Source organism: Dermacentor silvarum, chromosome 5, assembly GCF_013339745.2.
Source record: "Dermacentor silvarum isolate Dsil-2018 chromosome 5, BIME_Dsil_1.4, whole genome shotgun sequence".
Classification (NCBI taxonomy): domain Eukaryota; kingdom Metazoa; phylum Arthropoda; class Arachnida; order Ixodida; family Ixodidae; genus Dermacentor; species Dermacentor silvarum.
This window is the reverse complement of record NC_051158.1, coordinates 45,235,856-45,257,766: the sequence shown is the minus strand read 5'-3', so window position 1 is coordinate 45,257,766 and position 21,911 is coordinate 45,235,856. Positions and strand designations below refer to the sequence as shown.

Below are 21,911 nucleotides of genomic sequence, written 5' to 3'. Positions count from 1 at the left end.
CGTCGCAATGGAAGATATTGGGTGCACTCGGCGCAGAGGCCTCACCTCCCGATGTCGCTGAACACAGTTTTCACCATTTGCAGGGCTGGGTGAACGGCGCCTAGGGGTGTCTCGAGGGAAGACAGGACTTGGCGACCGGTACCGTGACGGTGACGAAGCAGGTGATGACGAGCAAGGCTCGTGCCATTGCTGTTCGAAGAAATCGTGACGACTGGTGAGGAAGCTCTCGATCTCCAGCGGGCACTCACCGGGTCGTGCACGAGGCGCATTCGGGGAGAAACTACAGAGACCCACGCTGCGTTAGGGACACGTCCTGTAGATATGGCCGGCTTCGCCGCAATGAAAACAGAGGGCGCTGTGGTCAAGAGCACGCCAGAAATCACTCTTTCTAGGCCTGGACTCGTTGATGAACGCTGGATTCTGGCGCCTGAACCCTACTTCCGTGTCTTCCGCGGTGCTCACGACGTTTGAGGTGTTATGCAGTGATGGACGTCATACAGCTTACGCATTAGTCATCATCACTTACTCCTGCTGCTGTGGTGCCCCGAAGCGTTCAGCAACTTGGATGTCTTGCCTGATCTCGTCTCGCGCCATCTGTGCCACCGAAACTCGTGCGACGAAGGGATCGACCGCCTGGATTTTCTGACGCTCTTCTCTTATGGCAGTTCTTATCAATTATCTCAGATCACTGACGTCGCTTCCCAGTGTCATGTTAAGGATGTTACTCGAAAGTGAGGTCACGTTTCGATTGTACTGGCTGGCGCGCTGTTGTAGTGCCCTCCCATTGCAGTCGCTTCAGCAAGAATTCGGCAAGCGTAGCCGGTGGGTTGCGGATAATGCCGGCAAAGATTTCCTGCTTTACACCTCGCTGTCGGTCATTTTTGTCTGCAGGCGTTAAGGCGTTTACGCGCCTGAAAAGCCAAGCCATGTCTCCAGTGTACATGGTGACGCTCTCAATGTGAGCTTGAATTCTCGCCTGGATCGCCAACTCCGCTCTCTCCTCTCTGTCTGCGCTGGTGTGTGCGGTGATTAACTGTCGACGAAATTCGTCCCACGACGTCAATGCAGTCTCGTGGTTCTCGAACCACGTCCTTGCAGAATCCTCGAGAGCGAAGTACACATTACGCAGCTTGCGCTCTTGAGGCCAACCGTTGAATTCGGCGACCTTATCGAAGTGCTCAAGCCAGTCTTAGACTTCTTCAAGACTACATCTGCGGAACACATTAGGATGTCTTCGGCTGATGCAAAAGTATCTGCGTCAGCGCGGCAATCGTAGGAGTAGAAGGTTGGTGCATCGTCCTGGTAGGTTCAGGTAGCAGACCATGCTGTGGCTGGAGCCCCTGAACACCACGGCTGGTGTGTAAGTGCACAGGGACGAGCTCTGTCGCACTACTCACTGGCGTCGAGGCCGGAGTACGCTGCATCTCAGGCGATCGTATCATTTACCCAGCACCTCCATCAAAAAAATCTCACGAAGATAACAAGCGAGGTCTTGGCAAAAGTAGTGTTCATTTAATAATGCGTGATATAAGCTAAATATAAACAATATATTTAAAGTATCTGTCAACATATATTTGTTTGAAAAACAAAGGAATAGTGCTATAACAGGAGGGAAGGTGAAGCGTGGTAAGGGCTAATTGCAGGTTTATATTCCGAAGCATTTTGAATTATTACGAATTTTTCCATGTGGATTCGCTTACCTACGACAGGGGCTATTCAAGCTTGTATTTTTTAAGCGCGACACCATGTGGGATTACGTAAACAATCTTCAGAGTTCATGTGTTCACTGATGATTGGGTTATCCTATAGAGAAATAAAACAAGGAACCCGAAGATATCAGTGGAGTCCTCTCTGACCTTGACGCCGTACCCAAATGGTGTAACAAATGGCGCGCGGAAATGAGCGCTAACCAATGTGAAATTATACACTGTTCACCGAATACGTGAACTTTATTCATTATTCTTTATTCATGCACGACCCACAGGGACAATAAGGCATTATTGCGGAGGGTGGTAAAACACATCAACATTACTGTGGTTCACCACATCCGCACGTAGTGAATTACAAGCGACGATGGCTCTTGGAAAAAAAAAGAATATTTAGAAAGATTAGTCCTGCAAATGTACAGCCTAACTTTACGTGGATGCTCTTAACGCGAGAAAATACAATGCGGGGACTCTGTTGAGCAGAATTCCGTATAATCAATAAATAAACAGCTGCTTCGTCATTCAAACAAAGAGAACTGATCAAGGCTCTTTTTTTATTGCTGTTACACTTAGAAAGCAGTCGTATCTCCCAAGGACGAACCATGCCGCGACGGATTGAATTTTCTGTAATGCATTATTATGCACACCATAAATTGAATCCCACACAGGGCAAGCATACTCAAAAATTGATAAAACATATCTTCCTTGTGCTGCTTCTCTTACGTCAGTGCCTACGTGTTTTAAACCTCTTTACAAGAAAGCAAGAGCATGCTCTGGACTTCTGTGTATTAAAATGTTCTGACCAACAGCTATCCTTCCACAGCATAACACTTAATGTTTAACTGATGGGCACTTTTTTTATTCCGCGGCAACTTAACGAATGCTTATATTAATTTTTTTTATCTTTGTAGTAAAGCTGGCTTGTTTCGGGACATCCCATTAGTGACACACCATTTTCTATGACCTTCAAGTCGGCCGCCAATGGAAAGTCATCTCTATCGTCAGATACCCTTGCCTACAATACGCAATAAACCACGAACAATCGTATGTGGGTTTCAATACCACCTCAAATAGTATTATACAAAAAAGGTGAGACGGCCCCAACAGGGATTCTTGTGGCACACCAGACCTAAGAGCAACATTTTCCAAGCAACTCCTATTGAAAACAACTCTTCTTCGATGTACTTAACACCACAACGTTCGATCCGGTATATTCATATTGTTTTTTACGCCTTCATATTACCACTAATCTCATATTGTCAAGCTATATCAATAATACTAACAATCCGAATCGAGCTTTGGGTTATCTGCTCCGCCACGGTTATAATGCACCATGAAGTGGCTATTATAGAGCACTCAACGATAAACCAAATAGAGTATGCATCCGCCGTATGAGATTCCATTAACCATAATACCTAAATAGACCGTGTCAAAGTTACTCCAATGGTTTTATAAGTTGAACTTATGCTCGAATCGCTACTATAACCTCAACAAAAACTAAGCATGAGTTTTCCCTTCTTAACTGATACCTCTATCGCAGCATGTATCACTTCGTATTGATCACTACTTTAAAGAACTTTTTAGGCCCTTTCTTGTCTCGCACAAACCTTGAATGGAATCACCTTCATAGAGAAATCCTAAAGAACCCTAATATTCGCAAGTTTCATGAAAAATTTGCTGCCATACGTTGCGTAACCGGAATTTGTTAATTACTGCCTACGTTGCTTTTTATTCTTTGCAGTGTCAGGTAACATTGTATATCTGTAGAGCTGCCTATCTTGTGCGTACTGACGTTCTTTTCACATTTACCATCTGCGATAAATGTATATTTAAAAAGTTACTTTTTACTGATTGAGTAATTTATCTTGCTCAACCGACTCGCTTTTGTGATGCCTTCCAGTCTAGATGGAGTAAATAAATAAAGAATAATTTAAATCAAGTTTAGAAATCATTTCTTAAATGAGGGGCGGTCACCTCCGGCGCTGTACAGAAGATGTGAACGCTTTATAACTACATAGTTAAACAATACATAGGTTATCTCAAAGTTTTCCCATGCAATTTCAAAATTCAGCTTCTTTGATTTGTATAAAAAGGTACATTTCTGAAAAAACGATATACTAAGGGTGTAACTAAGTCTTTATAGATGTTTGGCTTTAGAAACGCACCAGTTATCCCAGATTCCATATAGATTATTCAAAAACCCCAAACACTTTCTTGACCCCTGTGAGTGCAATCATAGGCCGCCACATTTAATGTATCGCATTATGTCACGTGACAGGCGCACGATGAACAGCTCGTGCAAAGCACGTTTTCTGTGTATTCAGGGGCCACCCTTCTTAGGACTACCCAAATAAATTTACATCTGGTAACATTCATTTCTCTGCAAAATAAACGATGACAGTTTTTACAAAATCGCGGTAAGGACGAAAACGAAAGAAGCATATACGACAGAACGGGCGCTGACTGTCCGTCCGCACACTGACTGTCCGAGGCAGTGCCCGTCCTGTCATATGTGTTCCTGTCGTCTTCGTCTTTAGTGCAATTTTACAAAAACAGCCAAGACGATCCAACTCGCTCAAAACTGAAAGCATTGTTGCAATAAAGGATGAATCATAAAGCGCAATGTTATGTTTTTTTTTGAAAAAGAGAAGGTGCATTTCATGGAAGTACACATGGTAAGATGTGCTGCGTTTTCGGGTGTACGATATCTCTGTACATTTTAGACACTTTGTTGGTCGTGTCCTTAAAACATTTTATTGCTGAAGCTTGCAAAAAAGTGAAAACGTTATCACTCTTCGTTTCTTGGTCACATTGCTGGTGCTAGAAATATTTATAGATTTTAATCTGAAAGCTCCTTTTTCCTAAAACAAAAAAAAAGAAACGTATAATAGCGCAAGCCGCTTCTGGAAGCTTCCATTCTGTCTCGTAACAGCGCTCGAAACATAAATCGCATTCATGCAGTGACGAGAATGGTCTAGGCAGCCCGGGCATCACTCTCGTCCTGTAGGGAGCAAAAACTAAATGCACGCACCACTGCGGGAGCTACTGTTAGCGTCGACAAACAAGCAGCAAAAGTCTCGAAGCCGTTCTCGTGAAACGTGACGTCAGCCCGATTAGTTTTGCGTTCTTGCTGTACTAAATTACGATTGTCAGTAGTTCATGGCACCGAAGACATGAGCTAATTGGCCGTTTTTATCACACGTAGCCCGCTTTGTCCATTGAGCACCCCCATACTCTGGTACCTCTTGCGACATGCTGCACTGTTCTAGAAGAGGCCAGCGTCGCTTGGAGTAGGCGGGAAGTGACGTCGCCTGCCGGAAGCAATAACTAGTTCTCGAATCTTCCACGCGTCTATTTATTCACGTTCCTCGAGCGGCTGACCACATTCGCTTTTCAACAGCGACGGCCAAATTTTGTGTAGTGTGCAAGAACGCTCTTCGTCCGATTTTTCACTACTCGCTCGGCCGGGTTTCGTGCAAGGTCCCGCGGCAACTCAAGTTTTTCGTCCGCGGAAAGCGGAGTGCTTTAGTTGACAAACTTGGTAAGCGGAGCTTAGTTCAGGCGGACGATAATGGCTTTTTACACTCAACCGATAATCACGGACACCAAAATACTGGCACTCATATCCGAAGTAAGAAAGGAGAAAGGGGTTCATGCCTATCTAGACGTAAGTATTGTTCTGCCGCCGAATGGCGTCCCGCAATTTTCGATGTGTTTGATCCAGAGCTATGAAGACGTTGAGTCAGCCAGCCTTTATATAGCCCAATATAGTAGTCTATTTATGGAAACAAGTGCGGCGACATCTGCTCGGACAAAGCTTCTCATACCCATATTTCCAATAGCTCGCAGCAGCTCCACCTTGCATCTGCATCAAATGTACCGGTTCTTTTACATGAATGAGTGAAACCTACCACATGTTTTTTTTTAATTTTTGAAGTATGAGACAGAACATCATTTTCATTAAAAAATTATGTCTAATGCTGCGATTTCCTTTCTCAATTGGCTTTATTTTAGCGTGATGTGTCAATCTTGCTTCTTATTCAGCATGAGGCATTATGAAGTGCGGTTTTTATAGGTCGAATTGTCATTCAATGAATAACATTATGAGCAAAGGCATGCGAGTTGATCGAGTCGTGTTCATTTTGAACAAATTCTGGGACCACAGTCATTTTCAAGATATTGGTCCCAAAGAGCGCTGCAATCTTCACTGCCCTTCTATGCAGCTTGTCCCGCATTGTTTAATACCTGCCACGCCGCGGAGCGTAAAATTCGTAGAAATACCACGGACATAAAATGGGGGAGGGAATAGCAAGTATTTCATTAATGTTTGCCCTCAGAAATATCGGGTAACATATTCTCAAGGGGTACATTTACACTTTAATAAGGATAATTACCATTTAGAATGACAAGCCACCTGTTATTGTCATATCAATGGTTTTTTCAGCGACTTCGCTGTTTTTGATTTCACTTGCATGAGGAACTTTGGCATAAACTTACTTGAATCAAGCACTCCTTACAGCGCTGCCACACAAGAGCGAAAATATGCTATCACAACTCCTTTTTTTGTATGTTTTTTTTTGTCACTGCCACCGTTCCTTGAATGGAAACAGGCAGGCAGACCTTAACAAACTCAATGTCATGATCAGGAAACTTGTTAAAATAGCCCTAGGGATACCGAGTACCTCTGTAACTGACAAGCTCATGAGTCTAGGAGTCCACAACACAATAGAAGAAATCGCTGAGGCCCAACAGCTAGCGCAACACGAAATATTGAAAAAAAAAAAAAAACACGAGCTGGCAGAAAGATATTACAGACAATGGGTGTAGAACCTAATAAATCAAGGAGCCCAATAGAGGCTGAAGTGGAATTAAATACTGAAGTTAGGGATAGGATCAGAACCAATCCAGAGAGGGAGATTAGGAAGGAATGTGGTGATTGTAATGGCATCATTGAAATCAAATATATGCCCGCGGGGTGCCCTGCAACTCTTGCCAGCCCCCTGGAAGAATGGACTCGATGGGAAAAAAGAATACAAAGCCCATTGCTTCAAGACCAACTAAGGGCTGTCCAGAGGGCCCATGATGTCGCTGAAGGGCTAGGCCTGATAGTGCCAACGTGGGAGTGGCCCGCCTCGGCTTAAGTGGAGCCTCCGGACCTCTTTAAAAAAAGTTTTCACACACACCGTCCCTTCGACACTTTAAACTTTTTTGCGTACTGAAGCTGTTTTTTTTTTTTTGTAAAATGTGGCGCAACATTAGTAATACTGTAAAACGAGCTAAAACTTGTGATATTCAGGAAAAATATTCGGGAGAACTAGCAGGTACTTTTTCAGGAAGCGATTGGAAAGAAGATGGCACATGGTGTAGTCTGGTTTTCTACAAAGCCTTCGGTGCTCGTTGGAAGCTGAAGTTGCGATGGCCAACACCGGACCCCTTATGTTGCACGGTCTTGTTTCGGAGGCACACAGTAAACCGGAAAACGCGCCAAGAAACCCTTTACCAGCGAAACAACGTTTGGTTTAATTAAGCGGTCTTGCTGCTGGGCGATGGTTTAGGAGGGCTGAGAAGTTTTCAAGATGTTTGCCTGGGTGACACGGCGAAAAAGCGCATCCAACTACAATTAAGTCGGGCAAGGACATTTGCCATTCACATATCCGGCAGCCGATTCTCTCGGCGTTTGGAAACATTGTTCTCATGACACACGAGTGAAATAAAGTCCATTGGAGTAAATACATTTTTCTAGCGCCTAATGACCCATGAGAAAATTAGTTTCATCGCTGACACTCAGCGCGGCGCCGTCTCTCTTGTATGTTTTCATTAAATGAAGCTGAAAGACATCACGCTCTTTATTCAAGCGGGAACAGACAAACCTTATCAAGAAAGTTTTGTATCGAGCGGCTGCTAAGAGACTATTAGCATCATTGCTGAGTATTAAATCGTTTGTGGAAGTAATAAAATTATTTCAATCGCACCACTGCGTTTTATAAAGTTTCCAGTTGTCCAAGGTCTGCGCACGAGGTTACAACTATAGGGGCCTACAGGAAGGAGCCCGCCTTCCTCTTTTTACGTCAGGAACCCTCGACAAAAGGGTCATACTGCTTCGTAGCTCCACCTCGCAAGAACTTTTCGATGTAGGTCGCCTTTTCCAAAGACATTTGGAATGCTCGTGTGTCAGACCTATTATGCATCCAAATTGACCAGTTTCGTCATAAGAAAATTTCGTTGTAGTTTGCCTTTAGATGCATTAGTGAGAAGACCAAACTTTTGAGGATGCTGCAAAGTGTAATGTATAGTTTTCCAGTGGAACCGGAAGGGTGCTCCAAAAATTTAAAAAAAAAACGCGAAAAATAACCTCACTGACACCACATTCGATAGGCAATGGCATGAACAAAGCAGCTCCAATTCAAAGCATCTCTTCGCATGACCTACGAACACGTTGCAGGACCGGAAAAAAGGCCATCGTTACCGCTCGCCTGTAGTGTCGCATGATCCAAATCGTTCCCGATGAGCAAAGCTCCCGGCTTAATCCCCTCGATTCGGTGGTGCTAACAGCTGCCCTTAACGCGCTAGAAAATCTCGATGGTGAGGTGCTGGATGCGCGTCGCACTCACTCACGACCAGGTGCACGCATTTTCTGGCCAGATGCTATACCTAAGCAGCTAGATAAAAAAAACACAACCACTTCGGCGTACTGGTGCACACACCGGTTAAAGGGTGGTTAGTTGGAGGGGGGAGGGGGGGGCGATGAAGAAGTCATAAAAGAACTTGCGTTTTAATATAAAAATAAAGACAGCAATATTTATATAAATTTGAAACACAACGACAATTGTGCAGTCGTACAGAAAAATAGTGGGAATTAGATAAGTTGCGATTTTTTCTTCTTTGTGATTTACGCGACTTCCTTGTGACATATGTTGTGGAATTGGAACTACATTCATGGACACTTTAGAGTCCCCCCTGTCTAAGTAGGCTATGTTTAAAATCAGCTGCATAGTTTGATAGAACCTTTATTTCATAGTTCTGTGGGCAAAATGTTATGTAGTTCGTATTTCGTGGCGGTTCTGCATGTTTTATGGTTGCGTATATGTGATTCGAATAACCTCCGTGCATCATGTTTATATCTGTTAGTTTTGTACACGACAATGACATTTCTTTGTTTCTAACGTTCAGTAGGGCAACATCTGAGCACACACCTCTGCGACGCCACAGACGCGTGGACATTTGAGATGACCTTCAAATTTAAATTCCCATTCAACGATTTTAATGCGAAAGCATTACTTGCCCCATGAAGAGGAAATTCCGGCGAGCGTCTGGCGTTGACATCCAATGGTACAAACACATACGTGAGCAAGTGATGACGTCACGTTCCCGGCGCAGGCCCTGCTGTGGCTCGTACTGTGAAATTCCACGGTGAACAGCCCTGGCGTCGAAGGGACGCTGCAGCCCACACCCAAGTATAATTGGCTTTGCCCAACTCGAAAATTCAGTTTACCCACGTTCAAAACCGACGTGACCAACTGGCGAAATTGGCTTTGCCCACCCTCAAAATTTCGGCGTCCACCCCCGAAATTCACAATGCCCAATTCGAAAATTGAGTCTATTCATGTTCATAACGGAACTGGTCCATTTCCAAAATTTATTTGGCCCACGCCCAAAATTGACATCGCCCAATTCTTAAACTGAGTTGACCAATGCTCAAAACCGACCTGGCCCCAATATTTACTTGGCCCACCCCCACAATTTGGGCGGCTCATCCTAAAACTTACTTTCCCCTATTGAAAAAGTATCAATAGGGGATAGTATCGCGTGGAAGAGTCAGAATGCTTTCGCTTTCAATGTACATAAAGGGACTTAAGTGCCTCTGTAACATTCTTCAGTTGATTTTACAGCGAAGCTGTCTCTGGCTAGGGTCCCATGCATTTTTCGTGTCCGTCAACAGATATGCGCGTGGAAAAACTCAGACACTGATTCATTCTATGCAGAAGCTTTTACGTCTCATCACTTGCATAAGCATTTTCCTGAGATTAGTTATAAATAAGCACCCATTTGAAGATCAGTAGACTCTGAGGTAGATAATGAGGGTTTCTCAATTATATGCCAGTGTGCAGCCCGCGTCAGCCATGCGTACGCTTGCAACGCCCTCTTTTTGTCGTCGTTCCGAGCGCTTGTGGGGCTTGCTTGCTTAGTTTCCTTCCGCTTTCCTGGGATGGGGGTCCCGTCGCGTGTGCCTAGTTTCCTCCGGCTCCCCGAGGTGGCGGTAGTCTTCCACGCGAATGTGTATAAAACCGTTCTTCATTTTGAATTTGACTTCTCTTCTGTTTTCGTAATGCCGATGCCGGGTATACCCCGGTATCTCGAGGAGCAACGCACCTACGAAGATCTATGGCAGGAATAGAGATAAGAATGCAATCGTCACCGGCGGCCTGCAGACCATATGATGGGGAAGCCGCGTACAGTCGCGACTCCCGAAGGGAGGGCAACGCACCTACGAAAAGCAGCGGCGCGAGTGGCAACGAGACTGCCAGCGGCTGCGCCAGGCGGCAAACACCACCAATGAAGATGGTTCGCGAGAATCCGCCCGCAAGCAGCAAGTCCGACATGACGATGTAAGCAACGGGACGGAGATCGCTGCAAAAAGACGAAGGTAGCCCGCTGTTACGTTCTATTTCGTGTGATCAATTGCTTCGCTGGTAATCTATCTTAACAGCAGCTGCATCCCGCATAATTTGTCCTAAATTATTACTTAAACAGCAGGTGAACAGGCACTTGATGTGTTAAACGCTTCATGCTATTAAGGTTAGATGACTCGTTTCAAAAGTCGCGCCTTGGACCTTCAAACACTCTGACACCAAAATTGCTAACAGAAATCACGTCACCAGGGAAGAGAAGCAGTGGCGTTTTTGACGCTCTTTCTGTCTCCTCCTATTAACATTTGAGCTGCTCTAAGTCAACCTTTCGCCGTATGTCTGTCCGGTGGTGTCACGCACCCACCACTAGAGCATCCGCTAGGCCCGCTTTGATGGGAGACCCGGCAGTCCCGCAGCGACCAATCAGAGGCCGCGCGGGCTGAGGAGCGGACCAATCAGAGCGCGCGCCGGGGGAGGAGAGAGCAGGTGTTTTGTCGGCGCGCGCCCTTTCGCACGATGGACTTTGCTCAGCGACAGCGGGAGATCGCCATAGAGCGGCAGCGCCAACGTCACGCAAATCCCGAGCTTCGAAGCGGGAAGCCCAAGCTAAGCATTAGCAGAGAGAAGCCGCTAACCTCGAGGATCGAGAGCGAGAAGCGCAAGCCAACGCCAGTGGAGGCTAGTTAACTCCGAGTTTCAGGAGGAGGCAATCCAAGCCAAGCGCCAGCAGAGGCAAGCTGACCCTGAACTTCGACAGTAGGAGGCCGAGCAGAGACGCCGACGCAGAGAGATCCACCCCCCCCCCCCCCCCCCCCCGACGGTGCCGATGGACGGTTCAAGAGCGAATTCCTCGACCGTGAGTTCGGCCACAGCTGCAACGTGTGTTATAGACTGCGGTTTGATCACAACCTCGTGCAACTAAAGAATGTGCGCAATCCACAGAGAAACACAGGACGACCACAGCTCCAGTGTTCCAGCAGATTTCACTTCGTGGAAGTGGGCGAGGTTATTTTTCTTCCGTTAATTTTAACCTTGCAGCACATCTTCCTTAAAATATTCACCAACAAGCACAACATAGTATCCCACGTCAGAAATTTCATGGATTTCATTTACCCTGTATATCTGCAATAGCACTACTTAGACCACTTGGCGCCCTTGAAAACTGTGAGCCAGCGCCTAAACTACGTGGCGTTGTCGCGGCAGCGTCTATGTTGGCATTGACGTTGTCGGTGCTTTGGATTTTGCTTTCAGCCAACTACCTTATTCTCGGCGCATCTTCTATTGTGCGTATCTCTTTTTGCCCGCTGACGTTGTTTTCACGAGTGTGACAACGAAGAATAGCACATAAAAACACCACCATTTGGTGAAAAACAATTTCAACGCAATGCCCCACAAATTCCCATCCTCGTCAGCCCCAGTATTGCTCGTTCTGATTTCCTAAATACATGCACAGGTGCCCCTCATCTCGGGTTCTGTGAGTGACGCGTAACGTTGCACTAATTGTAAAGATTTGTTGTTGTGCGATATCTGTGTAGTGAGCACGCCCTACTCCCAAATCCACATTTGCTTCATTGGCATGAGTTCTAATCCAAGTGGAGGTGGTTGAGGTGAAGTTATCTTCACGCCGTCGCTGGGGATTACGAGGTGGCCTGACAATGACGAAGGAAAATAATGGCTGTGTGTCGTCAGTGACCACAGTGATTGTCGTAAGCGTCACAGATTGGACGGATGGACAGGGTAAACCCAGTTATCCAGCACTTACCTGCTGTCGCAGTAAACGTGTAATATTAGAACATTCCCAGCCCGTCTATGGTGAAGGGTGTGTTTTTGCTTTGATACAGGTCCTGGCGGCGCACCCCATACTGTTCTCATTTGGTCGCTTCGAAAGCGGGCAACTTCATCCCCCAAGTGGCATTTCGAAGTATTTGGGGACACTGGTGAAATGGTCGGTCTCTGGCACGCGAGATGTACACATTAGGAACATCTCCTGCTGAAGTTCACGGGCTCCCACTTGCCCGGATCTTCGCCCGGCAACGTCGGCATGAATAAAAACATACGGTGCAGGCATACTGGCTGGCTTTGCGTGAGGCCAAGGAAAATGTCAGGCGCGAGTGTAGTTGCTCATACTCTTCTGCGCTCTCTGCTTGACGACACTCGTAAATCACAAGAGTAGCACCTTCCAGTCATTTAAGAGTGCTTTCATAGGTTAATCTCCGTTACAACAGTAGCTCACGATTTCTATCATAAAGGTACGGCCGCACTAAAGGAAAAAAAAAAAGAAACGCTGGCGTGAAACCGGTCGCGGCAAAATGCGCCAGTGCTGGCTCTGTACCAACAATCGGCGTCTGCCCTGCTGCGCCAGTCACGTGACAGTCTCGCTCTTCACTCGAATCATTACTGGGTTTGTGAATGCCATTCCCTGCGGCAAACGTCGGTGATCATACCTGAAGCAGACACGACAAGGCGGCGGGCTCTCGCTCAACTAGTGCGTGTGAAGGAATCTTCCGATTGCTCACCTTGGTCGACGGTGCCCGCACGCCGCAAGAGAGAGCTCCCAGACCGGTGATTTTCGCCGCATGAGAATTCTGCGAAAGCCAGATCTCGCCGGGCTCGTTTTGCCGTCAGCAGGGTGCCGCACGCTTTTTCCCGTGAGTGTGGCCTTTCCTTTGTTGTGTCCAGCTAAAAATTTTAGTCACGTTCAATTTTCGGATGCTGCCTTCATTCTGAAACTTTGAAGCCATTTCATAAAGAATAAATCGGGATTATAGACCATTTCTCGCCTTTTTTAGCGGCCTGCGAGAAGACTAAGTTCGGTAAATATTGTTCATCGATCCATGAGTATATTTATTCTTTCGATCAGTAAACAAGGTATTTGTCAAGTTGTAATGATACATTTATTGTGGCCCGTTAATATCCGTGTTGTGAACTAGAGCAGTAAAGTTGTCAAAATAAAGTTTCCTTGCGACGAATGCGGGGCTCATACCGTACCGATACCCCAACCATGGGGACTTTGCTTCGAACCCAATTAATTAGAGACTTATGTTCCTAATTTATTTCCACTGCCAAGGCGTTACATCGTTATGTTACAGGGCTATCTCAATTCTAAGCTACTGCTTGTACTGCTGGTACTGTGAAGTTAAAGCCCAGGCAAAACATTCTACAGCTTGAGATCATCGATGCAGTCTTTTACAGCAAAGCATTTAGGAGCTAGGTTCCAGGAGATCGCGTCCGTGTACACCAGGAGTAGGCAACAATCGTTTGTGGTGGCTCGTTCACTTGGTATATACCAAAATTGGCATGAAAGGGTACGAATGTATGACTAACACGACTGATAAGTGATGACATCAATAACGTCACATGCTCGTCAGTTACGTCACGATTAACGGCAATAAAATCACGTGCGGCGCATACCCGCATTACATATGCGGGTTTGAGCCAGGGGCAAGAAAGAAACAAAGGAAGGAAGGAACATAAAGAAATAAATAAAAGGAGAAAGAAACAATGAAGGTAAGATAGACATCACGTGTGGCTCATACCTGCGTTGGATATGTGGGTGTGAGCCACCTAGAACAGGAGCGGGAGAGATCTCGTCGGCGTCGCGCCAACGCCTACTTGGCCATCGCGCCAGGCTGAAAACAAGACGCCGATGTTTTTGCTCTTTCACGAACATGCCTGAGACGCTCAATATAGTGAATAATGATAATATATAAATTCACTATAGCAATATTTACTACGGCAGACGCACCATAGTCACAGCTTCGCTGGCTTCCACCTTCACAGTAGTGGGCGGGCTCTGAAATTTTTTTGATAGCCTTGTTGCAGCTTTTTGTCATTCTAGCCAGCTCTGCAGAAGTAGCATGTATCATGTCATGACTGAACTTCGCCTATTCCTCCACCAAGTGCATGCAATTTTTTCCGACGTTGATTGAACAAACGTAAACAAATGAATGAATGGTGTCTGTATCTTACTTTGGCTTATATTCCTCAGGTACCACACAACGAAGGACAGAAAGCCTGGGATATTCAAACTACAATCAGCGACTTGATGAAAGCCGCTTCCAGTACACTGAAATACACCGTGCTGGTTCGGGTACTCGCAGACGACTTCGGGTACGTACAGATAGATAAATGTGATGTCATTATTGATAACTAGTCTCCCATTTGTCTATTGCTACGAAGCTTGTTAATTTTTACGAGAGTAAAGGAGAGCACCGGGGCGCTCAAAATGCGGAGGCGGGTATCATATTCATACGTGCCAACCTGTGAACAATATACGCGTAAATTTGCCAAAATCCAGCATTCATGGCAAAGGAAAGGGAGGTCGGTGGAAAAGGGCAGTACCTATGCTTTAATAAAACTTTGCCCTGCGAACAAAGTTTTTGAGGGACACATGCGCCCCTTTACGCGAAAGAAGCAAAGCAGAAGGAAACTTGGGCAGCAGAGACTGATTGGCAACACCATGTTTTTCGATTACAATGACTTTCCTTAATTGCTGTTGCAGATTTGACCTGCATCAGGAATCTCTCTGAATAAATTTGCTTGAGACGGGTAGCCCTCTTGTTTATGGCGTCGTGCACAGCCACAACAGGTCGGCACAGTTGCAATCACAACTTGTAAGCTGTATGCATTTCTCGCCAAATCGCGCCGTACCACCTTTCGACATCTTTAAAGATTATCGCGAACGGAATTTCAATTTCGGGAAACAAGACGCAAGAGTCGTCGAAGTGTGGAAGGAGCACAACATCGTAAGCTACGAAAAAAAAAATGTGGAAGACTTGAATTGTGCACATTTCAATGCAATGCTTTCTCGGCTTATCTATAGTTCACCGGAGCTCGTACACACCGTCTCGTTCAAGTCAATAGACCGATCCTGGCGATTGATTATTCAGAGACGATTACTTGATTCGTCGATGCTGACACGAGTGCATAATAAGGGCCCTCTCAAAAGGCTTTCTAGTTGTTTGTAGCGCCATCAAGCTCTAGAGGCGATGCATACAAACACCAGGGTGGGCTGATTGAGTGTCTAGCTCATTGAGTGAGATAAGCACCTACTATCTCATTGAGTCGCTCATGTGTAGAACGTAGACTTATAGCTTTCTAGCTACTTTGTCCATGCTTGGCGCCGCTGTCGCACCGTGGAAGCGTAGCGGGAGTTCTTTCAGACAGCGGAGCTAAGGTGAGAGAAAGTGGAAAGAACAGCTTAATATCGTTGGGAAATATCAGCTCAAGCAGGGTAGTCGCATGGGATTGTTTGCACCACGGGATCAAGGACGCGGGCACAGCAGGCACACGAGACTGTTAACGCAGTGCGCAGTGTGCTGTCTCATGTGCCTTCTATGTCTGTGTCATTATGCTCACTAGCGTGTGAACTCGGTCTTCTGGAAAATAAATCTATAGAACTCGTATTACTTCAGCAAAGAAGTACACTACAACGCCGTTTAAAAAAAAAAACTATACCCTTTAGAATGTTAGTAAGGCATTTCTAGTCGTATGTTTTATTTACCGCTCAACTTATAGTAACAAAACATTTCGGCAGGACTCACCTCATGACGAATGTCGACATTAATCATTGAAGCAATGCAGCAACGCACGATATTGCAATATTCCTCACTACTGTGCAGTCGACTTACTGTTGTTGATATTGTTCTTCTTTTGACACCTTTATAAGTGGGCAAATAGCATAAAGGGGAGTTGCCAAATGTTCGCAATGAAAAGATAATAGAATTACCTCCTTCCCGGTAACTTAGTAGTCTCTATAAGGTATAGTTAAATAATGACTATTAAATTACTAAAGAATACTTGAGAAGGGCTCACGCCAGTTTCCTTCAATTTGCTGTTGCCGATATCTTCTTCCCTTCTCTGAAGCTGAACACAACTCGCTTAATCCATAGCACACTGTATTCAGTGCACGGTCTGGTTCTATTCTTTTCACTTCACTTCTTTCACTTCTTTCTCCACACTCGGCTGCGCTTGATGACGACATTTTAACTTCTTTGCAGCTGACCTCTTCAATTTTCTGTTTGCGAATTCTTCCCTTCTTGCTGCTTCCTTTGCTCGTCTGTTTGGGGACCACCTCTTGGCGCATAACCACCCTGAAGGAATGGCCAAGAATGTTCGCACTCCAAGTGGCACATACCCTGTTGTACGTATCCAGTTGTATATATCCATTGGCCATAGTACCCATTTCTTCCACTTCCCCCTCAGTATGGAAGCGGGGAAGACAATGACGACGCAGAGGTTTTCACTTGCCCCTTCGAACTTGTATGGGTCCCGGCCCATTCAGGGAACCCGGGGAACGAGGCTGCCCACCGACATGCTCGAGGATTCGTCCACCGAGCGGCGGGACAGGCCTCCGTCCCGGAAGACTCGAATAGGGAACCTTTGACATCCTACACTGACATCACCACCTACTATAGAATCTCGAGACGATCGAGACCACCACCTCACCCTAAATTGACCAAGCGTCAAGAAATCACCTGGCGTCGCCTACAGACGCATTCGTTTCCTTGCCCCCAGATCCTCTCCTACATATACCCGGAGCTAATCGACCCCCACTGTAAGCTATGTGGAGAGATCGCCACTCTCAACCACATTATCTGTGACTGCCGGAAGGACCCTCCCCCCCACTCTCTCATGGCCACTCCCTCATCCCGGGCATGCAATAATATCCTCGCCGGGACCAGCCTGGAGGATCAGCTCCGGGCCGTGGACAGAGCCGGGGAGGTGGCTGTCAGGCACGACCTGACAGACTACCTCCCCCCTTGAACGACACCTATTGTCGAATGAAGTTGTACCTGCCTACCTACCTTCCACATCACATCCCCTTTTCCTCCCCCCAGAGCAACACTGACTAAATTCGATCTTGATTGCGTTAATTCTCCATGGCAGCGGCATAAAATGGCCGTCATTCGTGAAGGACAGCACTTGTGAAGCTCCTTGTCGCTTGACCACGTAACTTACTGCTGAGGCAGTTTTTGTCCACGCACTTTGCTCTATGTCTACATATTGTGACGGGGTGTCAAATAGATAAAAGCGGGACAGGATTTATAAACAGGGGCTGTTGACAGAGATGGCCAAGATGGCTGAACACGCGCAGCGTCCCCCTGCGATCGTCGTCTTCTTCCTTAATGCAAGGAGGCGGCCCGTAACATCTAACCGCCCCGGCGGGCTGAGCGCCGTCTCGGCGCAGACTAATTACACGAGGAGGCGACGGAAAAGTACAGCTTCAGTCGCGATACGTGCACGGTGCCACGAGATGGCAGGGTATATGTTGAAGAACTGTTCAGTGGGGTGATCTCATAGTTCACGTCACTAAGTTGCCGTAAAGCCTTGTAAGGTCCGATGTAACGCGATAAAAGCGTTTCGGAGAGACCGACGCGACGAAAAGGAGTCCAGAGAAGAAAAGCAGAGGTGCCGGTGGCTGCGGTCATAACGACGGTCCTTTTGGCATAATTGCGAGGCGGATAGTCGCTCATGAGCGATCTGACGTGCCAGATGGGCTCGCGCGGCAGCATCGCGGGCATACTCCGTGGTATGTTCTACAACAGCAGGTAGTAGTGTGTCAAAAGGCAATGCAGGGTGGTACACCATACAGGAGGTAAAATGGCGAAAAACCGGTGGTGTCGTGGCGGGAGGAGTTGTACGCGAAAGTGACCCATGGCAAAGGGCTGTGCCAGTCCCGATAATCGGCAGGCAGGTACATCGACAGCATATCGGTAAAGGTGTGGTTCAGCCTTTCGGTGAGCCCGTTGGTCGGCGGGTAGTACGCAGTGGTGAGCTTGTGCTCCACAGAACAGGAACGAAGGAGGTCATCGACAACTTTCGACAAGAAGTAGCGGCCCCTGTCTGTGAGCAGTTACCGAGGGGCACCATGACGAAGGATGATGTCATGAAGGAGGAAATCAGCGACGTCAGTGGCCCAACTAGTCGGCAAAGCTCGCGTGGTGGCAAAACGCGGAGCGTAGTCGGTCTTAACTGCGATCCACTTGTTTCTGAAGCAGACGTAGGAAATGGACCGAGGAGGTCAAGACCGATGCGGTAGAATGGCTCCTGGGGTCAAATAGGATGTAGAAAGCCTGCAGGCAACCCCGAGGGCCGTTTACGTCGCTGACAAAAGTCACATGTAGCAACGTAGCGTCGAAGAGACCGGTACAGACGAGACCAGAAAAACCGGCGCAGCACGCGATCGTATGTGCGGGATAGGTAGCACGAAGATGCGTGGGGAGAACAAGCAGCAGCTCTGGGCCGTCGCGAGTGGTACTACGACGGTAAAGAATGACAGGATGTAGGGAAACATATCTGAAAACAGCAGCGTGACGCTTCCGAGCACCTAATAGAAGAAATAACAGAACTAGTTATTGGTGCACATGCGTTTAACTCGGCCCACAAATTTGCGCAAGCTTTCCTCCCAATTTTGCTGCGCTTACTTGGTCTAGCTGGCATTCGTAATTAAGCCACGGCAGCTGTAAGAATTTCGCGCTGTTCGTAAAACCTTTTGAAAAAGCTCCGGAGCACATGAACAGGTAATTTATTTCAAAGGCGGTAGTGGACCAACATACGTAAAATTTGTCGTGCACATTAAAAAACACCTGCCCCTTTGTCAAATATAGAAAAACTGGCATGTATACTTCATTGAGGACAAGGAAGACACCAAGTATATTCCTCATATAATAATAATAATAATAATAATAATAATAATAATAATAATAATAATAATAATAATAATAATAATAATAATAATAATAATAATAATAATTTATTTCTGCCTCAAGAAATACAGACAGAGGAGCTGCAGAAACATCTGTCCTAAACAGCTTGACTTGACAACCCCGAAATACAAAGAAGCAGCGACAGGCAATCTCATCACAGACATGACGGCTTCATGTTAAAAAAAATTAAAAATGTAACAATATAGCAAAAACATAAGACCAAACAAAATCTTATCTGCACTTATATGTGCACAAACAAAATTACTTCGTCAGAAGCGTGATTACACATATTTAAGACAATCGTCAAATAACATGCATGAAATAACAGCACGAATGACAATTAAAGAATAATAGACACAATATAAATAGAACAAAGAAAACATCCTATGTTAGGCTTAACTGTATTTAAAGGTTACTCAATGGTGCATTCTTTTACATATGAATTGCATATGGAACGTACATATCGTTGGGTACAGGTAAACAAGTTGATGTTAGCAGATGCGTACGCGTTGAGAAGGGAAGGAAGGGTGTGTTGCAGGCGCTCTTTCCCCGTATTGATGCGTGATGTTGGCACCAACCAGTTTTCGGGGTGTCTGAAAGTGTAACTCTGTTTTCTTGTAAGTTTGCCAGATGCCTAATGTGACCTATATTATTTCTTATTTCTATTTTAAAACGAACGCTGAGCCGATACTGATACAAATCAAAGATTTTGACTATACCAGTTTCAAGAAAAAAGCGTTTGGTGGTTGTTCCACAATTTGCTTGAAGACATTGCGAAGGAACTTTTTTTTTTGCAAAATATAAGTTTTCTGTAGACAGGACGGTGTTGCAGTGCCCCATACCAGCTGGAAATAGTTAATGTGAGAATAAAATAATGAGTTGTAAAGAATAAGTTTAATTGGCTTAGGAAGAATGTATCTGATGCAGCCAATTGCGCCAGTTATTCTAGCTAATTGCTTGACAACTTGGCCCACATGTGCTGTCCATGACATAGTTGAAGAAAATACTACACCGAGAAATTTAACATGATCAACTATTTCTATCTGTTTGGAGTTAAATATGATACTATTGTGCGGGGAAACCGGTTTATTTTTGGGCCTGAAGATTGCCGCTTTTGTTTTTATCTCATTTACACACATATGATTACATTGGGACCATTTTTCTAGCGAGATCATTGTCGTGTTGCACGATTGTATCAGTTCATGAATGTCATTTACGGAGAAAAAAGTGCTTGTGTCATCTGCATATATTACGAATGTGGCATTTGGGTTAATGTTTACAATGTCATTAAGGTAAATGTTGAAAAGTAGTGGCCCTAATATACTGCCTTGTGGGACACCAGAATAAACAGGTTTTATGTCTGAGAACGCATTATGTATGTCAGCCGTTTGTTTCCTTTTAGACAAGTAAGATTTTATTAGTTTTGTAGCCTGTCCTCGGATTCCGTAGTACCATAGTTTCTGTAGAAGTAATTCATGGTTTACAAGATCAAACGCTTTTGTGAAGTCAACGAACATTCCAATCACAAAAGCTCCGTTTCCAAATTGTGACAAAATATACTCGTTTTGTTCTAAAAGCGCCAGTTCAGTAGATTTGTTTTTTCGGAATCCGAATTGAGATGGTGTGAACAAAATGTATTTATCTATAAATTTAGTAAATCTGGAGTGCAAAATTTTCTCTAGTGCTTTGGAGAAGACAGACAGTACGGACACAGGTCTATAATTGCCGAAGTCATTTCTGTCCCCCTTTTTAAATAAAACAGTTACTTTTGCAATCTGCATTTGTTCTGGAAATACCGATGTAGCTAAACAAAGGTTAAAATATGTGTGATAGTTGGCGCTATAATATCTGCAACATATTTTACAGGCTTTATCTGAATGTCGTCAATATCTCGGCATCTGCTATTTTTTAGGCTGAGATAACAGTTAGTATTTCATCCGTTGTCACGGGATCTAGAAATATTGTATTATCATTATGAAAGTTCATGTACTCGTTTATTTCCGACAGCGACCCATTAGTTTTTATTTTTGTAAAAAAAATAATTGAAAGCGTTTGCGAGTTCAGTTCCCGTTAGCTCTTTACCATCAATATTTAAACTGCACACACGGTTGTTTGACTGATTACCATGTAGCAATGAGTTTAGACGGGTCCAAATCACATCTAGGCTGCCCTTCTTCACGTCTAGATATGTGTAATAATATTCTGTTCGAGCTGATCGCCGTTTCTTTGTTAACCTATTTCGAAACTCTTTAAATAAATGCAGATCTTCTGCAGCACGTGCCATTATAAACCTTCTGTATAGCTTATTTTTATACTTAATTTCGTTCCACAACTCAGGGGTGATCCACGGTTTGCGAGCTTTTTGAGATTGTTTACATGTTTTAGAGGGAAAGTAGGAGTGGTATAGCTGTTTAAAGATATCAATAAACTTGTTATAGGCTTCATTAGCATTATTAAGGCAAGTAATGTGCGTCAAATCAACTTGTTTAGCAACGTCCCGAAAATCATCAAGAGTAACATTGGTTATACGTTGGTATGTAATACCCTTTTCGGGGTTTTAGTGTTTGGGTTACCGTCTCCGTGCACAAGGTTACCGTCTCCATGCATATGACGCACTGACACCGCCAAAAAAGCGAGCGTTTGATTATTTCCAATGCTATTATTCAAGTCAGAAATACCAACATTTCGCCAAAGTGTACATTTTATATTCCCCTTTTTTTCACTGAAACTGAGAATGGCGTCGTTTGCCGTTCTTTTATGACCCTGGGAACATCGCGCATAATGGCAGCGTGACATTCTTTTATATATAAATAGACAATGTCTTTATTTCTGTAGCTTTACAGAAACGGGGACAGGAGCAACAGGCATCG

At 45.1% G+C, this 21,911-nt stretch overlaps 1 protein-coding gene across 1 annotated transcript in view; it reads left to right on the top strand.

Moving 5' to 3' along the window:
* Window positions 1-5,112: 5,112 nt before the first annotated feature.
* Window positions 5,113-21,911, top strand: part of LOC125945683 (uncharacterized) — a 39,104-nt gene continuing 22,305 nt past the window's right edge. Inside the window, exons 1-2 of the mRNA XM_049667917.1 lie at window positions 5,113-5,373; window positions 14,322-14,443. Of these exons, the coding sequence (XP_049523874.1) occupies window positions 5,278-5,373; window positions 14,322-14,443 (218 nt within the window). The 5' untranslated portion in view covers window positions 5,113-5,277. The remainder of the gene's footprint in view (window positions 5,374-14,321; window positions 14,444-21,911) is intronic.